Source organism: Vidua macroura, chromosome 25 (assembly GCF_024509145.1).
Source record: "Vidua macroura isolate BioBank_ID:100142 chromosome 25, ASM2450914v1, whole genome shotgun sequence".
NCBI lineage: Eukaryota > Metazoa > Chordata > Aves > Passeriformes > Viduidae > Vidua > Vidua macroura.
In genome coordinates, this window is record NC_071595.1 from 6811188 (window position 1) to 6820239 (window position 9052).

The 9052-nt window shown below is 54.3% G+C and overlaps 1 protein-coding gene across 2 annotated transcripts in view; it reads left to right on the plus strand.

Moving 5' to 3' along the window:
- Window positions 1–379: 379 nt before the first annotated feature.
- LAPTM5 (lysosomal protein transmembrane 5) overlaps window positions 380–9052 on the plus strand; it is a 23459-nt gene continuing 14786 nt past the window's right edge. For both annotated transcript variants that reach the window (XM_053999009.1, XM_053999010.1), the window contains exons 1-2: window positions 380–517; window positions 6460–6553. In XM_053999009.1, the coding sequence (XP_053854984.1) occupies window positions 431–517; window positions 6460–6553 (181 nt within the window). In that variant the 5' untranslated portion in view covers window positions 380–430. The remainder of the gene's footprint in view (window positions 518–6459; window positions 6554–9052) is intronic.

Below are 9052 nucleotides of genomic sequence, written 5' to 3' on the forward strand. Positions count from 1 at the left end.
GCCCAGGGCTGCTCCAGCAGCACTTGCAGGGAATGATGCCTTTGCTGGTAGGGAACGCCAGCTCCAAAGGGAGGAACTTGGATGCTTCGTTGCAAAAACAGCAGGGTGAGTTTGAGGTGAAATTCCTGGCCTCTGTTTTGTTCCTGAGGATTTCTGCAGGACAAAGCCCCGTCCTGCTCCTGATGGTCCTCTCCTGACGCCCCGTGCTGGACACAGCATTGGGGCTCTGATTTCCCAGCTGGATGTGCTCAAAGAGCCCCCGAGTTTTGCTTTCTTTGTGATTGAGAAACCCAAAGGCTTCATGTGACTTTGTAGATGACTTCACACATTCAGAGAGCAGGAAGGAAGCCGAGCTGCTCTCACTTCGCTTTCTGTGGGGCGGCTGCAAATCCAACCTCATTAACTCAGGAGTGCTCAGAGGGACCCGAAAATGACTGCCCAAACCCCCCCTGAGCCCCCCAGGTGCTGCTGCTTCAACATCAAGACAGCGACAGTGGCCCTGGGGATCTTCCACATGGTGAGTCCTGCAAGGGGGCAGGGACGGGGAGACAGGAGAACAGAGGTGGAACCTCTCCAGGAGGCGCATTGTTGTGGGTTTGTTCACAGGGTTCCCTGACGCTGGAATGTTCTCTGTTCCCAAGAGGAAAACCCAGTGAGTTAAGAGGGATGAACAAAAGGTGGTGGGGGACAGGGAGAAGAGGAATTCACTGCACCGGGGGGAGGGGTTGAATGATTTTTTTTGTGGCTCTGCCAATTGGAGCTCAGGGAAACTCGCTCTGCTTCCTGTTTTTCTGCTCAGTGCAGGAGCTCCTACCTGAGAGCATCCAGAGCCTGCTGGGTGGGAATGGGCAGCACTGGCAGTGGGAATGTGGGAATGGGGCACTGGAGGGATTTGGGAGCTGGATGAGCAGAGGGTGATGGGCAGAGCTGCCTCCTCTGGGTCTCTTTTGGTTTCCATTGGGATCTTGGCCGTGTCTAGAAGCTGTTCAGGGCAGGGATGGCAGAGCAGGAGAGCCTGGAGGCCCCTCTCTCCCACGCTCCTGGCTGCACTGAGGAGCTTTAGGTGTTTTCAGCCACCCTGAGGATGTGGTTTCTTGCATGGCTGCGCTATTAAAATAATCCCTGTGCTGCTCTGGGTGTGCACAGTCAGCGTTTGGGAGCCCTCGGGGTGGTAACGGGGCTCTCACAGGTTCCTGGGACAGCAGAGCGGGAGCTGGGGACCTGCAGCCTGCAGAAATCCCATGGGATCAGCTGCTGTGGCACGGGAAGGACATTCCACGGTCCCACCACAGCTCTGGGTGTGCACTGTCAGGGCGGGGAGCCCTCAGGGTGATAACGGGGCTCTCACCACTCCTTGGACAGCAGAGCGGGAGCTGGGGACCCACAGCCTGCAGAAATCCCATGGGAATGGCAGCTGTGGCACAGGAAGGACATTCCAAGGTCCCCCCTCGTCCCTGGAGCAGCAGGAGCTGTACCATCCCTCTTGTCCAGGGTAATTTTTGGATAGGTCATGTCTTACTTTAGGGGCTATCACACAATAGCAATCATTTTCCCCCTGCCTCTTCTCTCCCTTTCTGATGGTGCAGCTGCAGCTGGGCAGGGGGAGGGGAAGGGAAAAGGGGATTTATACCTTCACTGATTTGCTCCATCAGTGCTGGGGCTTTGGATCAGGATAAATTCCTGCTGCAGGTGCCAGGGATGAATCCCAGCCATGCTGGGTGAGAGCAGTGCCACCAAGGAGCTCTCAGGCTCTGTGGCGAGGTCTTCTCCTCCCACAAATCAGCTCTGCCTCGCTGCTGATCTCTTCAGAGACAACTGGAATAAATCCTGGGCATTCTGGAGCAGACAGGGAAGGAGGAGGAGAGCGAGGGGAGGACGGGGGTGTGTGATCAGCAAAGCTCCACTGGCTGTGGGGGGGTGACCTGCAGGTGACTTTCAAAGACAGCACTGCGGAGTTTGTCCTGCTCCTCAGGCCTCAAGGTGTTTGACAGAGAGATTTAGGATCAGGGCTGGAAACCTGCTCCAGTGCAGGAACAGAATTCCCTTCCTGCTGCTCCTTGACTGGAGCCAGAGGAGCCTCGGGAAGCCGTGTCTGCACCTTGTCTGGCCTCAGCTGCACTCCAGCTCCTCTCTTTGGCAGCTCTGTAACTCACAGAGCAGAAATTCCCCTCTGGAACCCTCCCAGGCCCTGTCCTCACCTCTGGACACGACTCAGGCGAGCTCAGAGTGGGATTCACTGAGCTCCCACCAGGCTGGGGCTGGCCCAGGGGTCCCACAGAGCCTGAGTTGCTTCTCCTGGAACAGCTCAACCAGCAGGAGAAGATGAAATGCTGTGAAAGGAAACCAAATGAGAACTCAAAGCACTCCTCACTTCATCCTCGGCCACAAGAGCTACTTGGAAATTCAGGAGAGAAAAGGAGAAGCTCTGACAGGGTGGTTTTTGGGTGGTGCTCTTTGTGCTGGTGTCCCCAGAACACCCCAGCACCCAGAGCACCCTGTCCCTGTCCCCAGTGGCCCCTCTTGCCCACGGTTTCTCCATGGTTTCAAGCTCCCCTTGCAGAAAGCCCTGCTGTGAAGCAGAAGAGGAGCAGCCTCGCACCAGGGCCACGTGCACAAAGATAAATCACTTGGAGATCAGGCAAGCTGCAAATATTTCAGGAAAAAAAAAAAAAAAAGGCAAAACATGGCCTCTAAGAGCAGTTTAACCCCTCTGCAGCTGCAGCAGGATTGTCCCCAGGGAATGGGGGCTCTGTGTGTCAGATTCTGCCTTCAAGTCACCCTAATTTATCTCCCTTGATTTAATGACTGGATTTATCTCAGTCATACATTATTCCATAATATTCCATATCATGGAATCCCGGAATGTCTCGAGCTGGAAAGGACCCACAAGAATCCTCAAGTCCAGCTCCTGTCCCTGCCCAGACCCCCAACAACCCCACCCTGGGCATCCCTGGAGCTCTGGCAGCCTCGGGGCCGTGCCCATTCCCTGGGGAGCCTGGGCAGTGCCAGCACCCTCTGGGGGAAGAACCTTTCCCTGAGCTCCAGCCTGCCCTGCCCTGGCCCAGCTCCAGGGATTCAGATTTCTTCCACCAAGAACTGTGAAGCTTCTTTTACAGACAGGCAGCAAGAAGATGGGGACTGCTCCAGAAGTTCCAGCTCTAGGAGATCAGGGAGGAAGGGTTGGAGAGGGGCTGGGAGTTGAGTACCTGGAAGTGAAATCCTCTGGTTTAAACCTGCATTTCCCTTTGCAATGGGAAATGGAACTGGGTACTTTTCTGTCTGAAATGAGAAGTTTTTGGTTTCTGCTGGAGCTGAGGGTGTATCTTGCTCCTAGCTGCGCAAGGAGTGCAGGGCAGGCACCACATCCATCCTCCTCTGCCTTCCTCCCAAAAGGCCCCTCTGCAGAAGGTTTATCCCCTTGGATGTGCATTCCCTGCAGGAATAAGGAAGGCTCCACATCCCAGCAGCCCAGCTGCTGGAGAGGTGTCCTGTGCTGGCCTGGCTCTCCATGCCAAGGGAAAGGCCTGGAGGTCTCTGCCTGCTCACAGCTCAGTGCTTCTTTCTTTCTACACAAAATGGAAAATTTTAAACCAACTTTTGCCTTAAAAGTCTCCTGAGTCTCTGAGGCTGGGCTGGGGTTTCCTGCCATGTCCTTATCTTGTGTGACTGCACTTGGTCTGGGTTGTGTGGCTCATTTCCTCACCAGCAAGGGAACCAGGGCCTTGTTTTTCTCTGGCAGACATCAGAGAGGGTTCCTCACGCTCAGCTTCAGCCTCTGGATCTGCTGGATGCGATGGGGGAATTTGGGGTTTGCTGTCCTGCTCTGACCCACTCCTCTTTCAGAACAAAACTGATATTCAGGGCCCAGCTCATCCATTTTGCTCAGGCCTCCTTTTAAGTGGAACCTGAAAAAGCAATTTCTGCCCATATTTCCCAAGCTGGCAGTTGAGGGGTTGGACCAACAGCAGAAATAAAGGAAGCAAAAAGTGTTTGGGAGCCTGAACACAAAACCTCTCAGCCACCTTGCAGTCAGGTGTGATCTCCATGTGTCTTCATTAAGAGATCCCTCTCCTCCCAGGGGGCACCAGCAGCTGTAAAGACACTTTGGATCGATGCAATTTCATCCTTGACAGCGTTCAGAGCTGCCCTGGGAGCTGAAATGCTGTTCCATTAAGCTGAACTCGTGTTAACTTTGTCGTGTCCTCGTGTAATGAGATCTGGATATTCCTCTTTTTCTTGCCAGCTCATGAGCAAATTGCAAAGTTCATTTACTTAATTGAAAAAAAAAGGGAAGACAGCAGAGTGACTCTTGAACAAGCTGGTATCAGACAGGCCCAGGGAAAACCTGACGCATCCTTCCTTCTCACTCAGACTCTGGACAGAATTTTAAATTCAGAGGGACAGGGTGGACAGGGGCTCCCAGTGCCCTCACAGCCCGGCGTGGCTGGGTGGGTGCTCGCTCTGGCAGTGCCACAGTTCTGGAAGCTGCAGCTGGGGCCTCAGAAAGTTGATGAATTTGGTTTGAAATTATTTCTAGGTCTTCTGCGGCTGACACAGAGGGAGAGGGAGGGGCTGTGCTCAGCTCCTGTCGCCTCCCAGCCTCTCTTCCCCCTCTCTGGGGCAAGGCAGAGCCTTCCCTCCCATAGCTCCTTTGCAAGGGCAGCACAGCTCCCCTGGCTGGGCATCCCCGCTGCCCAAAGTGTGCCTGGATCCCTCTGAAAACCCAGACCCACCCCCTGCCCAGCCCCAGCCCGTGCAGCAGCTGGCCCTGTGCCGTTCCAGCAGCCCCAGTTTGCAAACACAAGCCCAGACCACAGCAGTGCCACTTCCTCCTCGCCCGCGGCGCTGCTCAGGCCGTGGTTGAAGTGAAAGGTTGCTGCAGCTCTGGTGGAAAAGTTGTTTCAGCTCTGCCCGGGCTGGTGCTGATGTGGGTGGCAGATAGGGCCTGGCTTCTGCATCCCTGCAGGGCCAGAGGGCTCGGGGTCACGGAGAGGGGCAGCTGGAGGGACCCCAGGGTCACTGGTGCCACTCCCTGCTCCAGCAGGGCCATCCCAGAGCCCAGGGCACAGCAGGGTGTCCATGTGGCTCTGGAATGTGCCAGGGAGGAGACTCCAGCCCCTCTCTGGGCTCTGCCCGGGGCTGGCACTGCCCAGGGCAGTTCTGCCTCCCGGGCAGGGGCAGCTCCTGGGCTCAGGCCCTGCCCGGGGCTCTGGGGCCATCGCTGGGGCTGGAGCAGAGCCTGGGGCTGCCCTGCCCTCCTGCACACAGGGACAGACTGGGACAGCCAGGGATGGACAGGGATGGACAGGGATAGCCAGAGAAACCTTCAGGGATGGACAGGGACAGCCAGGGATGGACAGGGATGGACAGGGACAGCCAGAGAAACCTTCAGAGATGGACAGGGACAGCCAGGGATGGACAGGGACAGCCTGGGACACCCTCAGGGATGGACAGGGACACCCTCAGGGATGGACAGGGACACCCTCAGGGATGGACAGAGCAGCTGGGGCTGCCCCTGGATCCCTGGCAGTGCTCAAGGCCAGGTTGGACACTGGGGCTTGGAGCAGCCTGGGACAGTGGGAGGTGTCCCTGCCCATGGCAGGGGTGGGATGGGATGAGCTTTCCAATCCCTTCCAACCCATGGGCAAATCCCTTCCAAATGTGGGCAATGGTTCCCACATTTCCCATGGAGCAATATTCCCAAATATTCCCGTGGATGGGTTGGAGGCTGCTCTGCTCAGCTCAGCCCCCAGTGCAGGGTGCAAGCCCCTTTCCTGCAGAACTTTCCCAGGAAATGACCCAGCAGGGAATTACCCACAGCATGTTCCATCCTTTCTGGGATTCCCTGACTCCATGGCGATCTCCTAAGCTGGGCTCAGACATCCCTGGGTGAGTGCAGAAGTTCAGGGCCAGGACTGAGCCCACAGCTCTGGACCTCCCTCCATCTCCCAGCTCATTAAACTCCGGGCAGAATGAGCCTTGGAGGCAGGGGTTTGATGGTCCACTTGGAAAACTTGGGGAAAATCATTCCAGTTCAATGTAAAAAAGAACATTTGGAGACTTTCCTCAAATAATAAAGGAAGAAAAGTGGTGGTTTTGTCAGTGGAGTGGCACAGCTGCACTTACAGGGAGATCTTTCATCTTTTTTGTGTTTCTTTTTACTCTTTGGAATACTGGTATTGCATTTTCCTCAACTCTGGAGCAAAAGGCAATTTCAAAACATAAAACCAGGATAAAAACCATTGAAACAAAACTCACTGCCTTAGTCATTTCTCCATCCTCCTTCTGCTGGCAATTAAATCCAAAATATTAATAAACTGGTAACTCTTGTCTCAGGATTTAAACCCTTTGTGTTTGGCTCACTTGGAGACTCATCCATCCAGCGTTCCCTGGAAATAAATTCACTGCTGGGAATTTGGCCCAAGGCCCCTGAATTGGGTTTTTTGCTTTGTTCTCCAGGTCATGAGCATCCTGCTGCTGATCGAGTATTCCCTGGAGGTGGCCAACGGGAAGGGCTTCTGCAAAGACCTGGACAAGGATTACTACAGAATTGGTGCGTCCTGGGAATGCTGGGAAGCAGCTGTGGGGCACAGAGGGATCCCTCAGTCTTGCATTGCTCTCTCTGCCTTTTCCATCAAAGAATTTGGAATTCTGGGTCAAAAGCTCAGGAGGGAATTTAGGCTCTCTTGGGGGGTTGCTTTAGGCCAAGGCAGTGTTGGAGATCAATGTGGAGCCCAGAGAAGTTTTTATTTCAGAGAATCAGCCCAAACTCTGCAGAATCCTTCAGCTCCCTCTGGAATCTCCTGTGGATTCCCCTGGCAATCCTGGTTTCCCTTCCTCTCCCTTTTCCCCAGCTGTGAATCATTCCAGCCTCACACACACACTCCTGACCTCCTTCACATTCTGGGCATTTCCAGGGAAACACTGAAGTGTCCCAGAACTCCTCAATGGACAGAGGGGACAAATCCCACCCACACTGATCTCACAGATGTGTGGGCTGTGGGACACTGCCACCAACACACCAACACTCCTCCATGCCATGGAGCCATTGCCATGGAGCCATTGCCATGGAGCCATTCCCATGGAACAATTCCCATGGAGCCATTTCCATGGAACCATTCCCATGGAACCATTGCCATGGAGCCATTGCCATGGAGCCATTCCCACAGAGCCATTCCCATGGAACCATTGCCATGGAGCCATTGCCATGGAGCCATTCCTGTGGAACCATTCCCTTAGAGCCATTCCCATGGAACCATTACCATGGAGCCATTCCCATGGAACCATTGCCATGGAGCCATTCCCATGGGGCCATTCCTGTGGAACCATTCCCATGGAACCATTGCCATGGAGCCATTCCCATGGGGTCATTCCTGTGGAACCATTGCCATGGAGCCATTGCCATGGAGCCATTTCTGTGGAACCATTCCCTTAGAGCCATTCCCATGGAACCATTGCCATGGAGCCATTCCCATGGGGTCATTCCTGTGGAACCATTGCCATGGAGCCATTGCCATGGGACCATTGCCATGGAACCATTCCCATGGAGCCATTTCCATAGAGCCATTCCCTTGGAGCCATTTCCATGGAAACATTCCTGTGGAACCATTCCCACGGAGCCATTGCCATAGAGCCATTTCCATGGAGCCATTCCTATGGCTCTCCTGCCTCTCAGCTGGACAGAGCCACACCACCCCTCCCTCCCCCTGTGACCCCCATTCCCAGATTCTCCCAGAACACTGGTGGCTGGAAGAGGCAGCCAAGCTATTCCATAGCTCACAATTCCTGAAGGATTGAATTCCTCCAGTAGGATCCAGCTCAGATCCTTGCGAAGACCTGGAGCTGCCTCATGAGCTGCCATCTAAAAAAAACCAAAGCCCTCAAATATTGCCCAACCAGGGTGTTCTTCCGGAGATGTTTGGAAACAAGTGCAGGGCGGTTTTCCTTTCTTGAGTCCTTTTCCGTGAAAAACCACAAGCTGAGAGAACCCCGGGAGCAAAAGAAGGAAGCCAGGCCCCCTCCCTGCCCCGCCCATGCCCACGGAGAGAAAACACAACCCCTGGCAGCCAGGAATTGCTGTTCCCTGATTCTCCAGAGCTGAAAGTTCCCTGTACATGGAGGAAAAGGAGGCTGAGTACGGGTTCCTGCACATTCCAAACCCTCCTGTTCCCAGGACAGGAGTCAGAAATAGGGGAAAGCACCACACCAGGAACAGGCACTGCCTGGCGAAGTTACAAAAGCTGGCTTCACGTTTTTCCAAGGAAAGATGCAGCACTGGGCTCCGCCAGGGCTGTTTGACATCAGCACTCAAAGGTTTGGTTCATCCAGCAGAATCATGGAATGTCCAGGCTGGAAGGGATTTTAATCACCCAGTTCCAAGGGGAAGGGCATCAGTGAGCAAAAAAAAAAGGGAATTTGGGTGAGTCCTGCTGATAGGAACCCAAGCAAGGGCAGTGCAATGGTTCCCACATTTCCCATGGAGCAATATTCCCAAATATTCCCATGGATGGGTTGGAGGCTGCTCTGCTCAGCTCAGCCCCCAGTGCAAGGTGCAAACCCCTTCCTGCAGGGCTTTCCCAGGAAATATCCCAGCAGGGAATGGCCAGCAGGGAATCACCTAGCAGGGAATAACCCAGCAGGCTCCAGAGCCAGGGCTGGGATCAGCACAAGGAAACTGGGAGCATCCATCCATCCATCCATCCATCCATCCATCCATCCATCATCCATCCATCATCCATCCATCCATCCATCCATCATCCATCCATCATCCATCCATCATCCATCCATCCATCCATCATCCATCCATCCATCATCCATCATCCATCATCCATCATCCATCCATCCATCCATCCATCCCTCCATCCATCCATCCATCATCCATCCATCCATCCATCATCCATCCATCCATCCATCCATCCATCCATCCATCATCCATCCATCCATCCATCATCCATCATCCATCATCCATCCATCCATCCATCATCCATCCATCCATCCATCCATCATCCATCCATCCATCCATCCATCCATCCATCATCCATCCATCCATCAT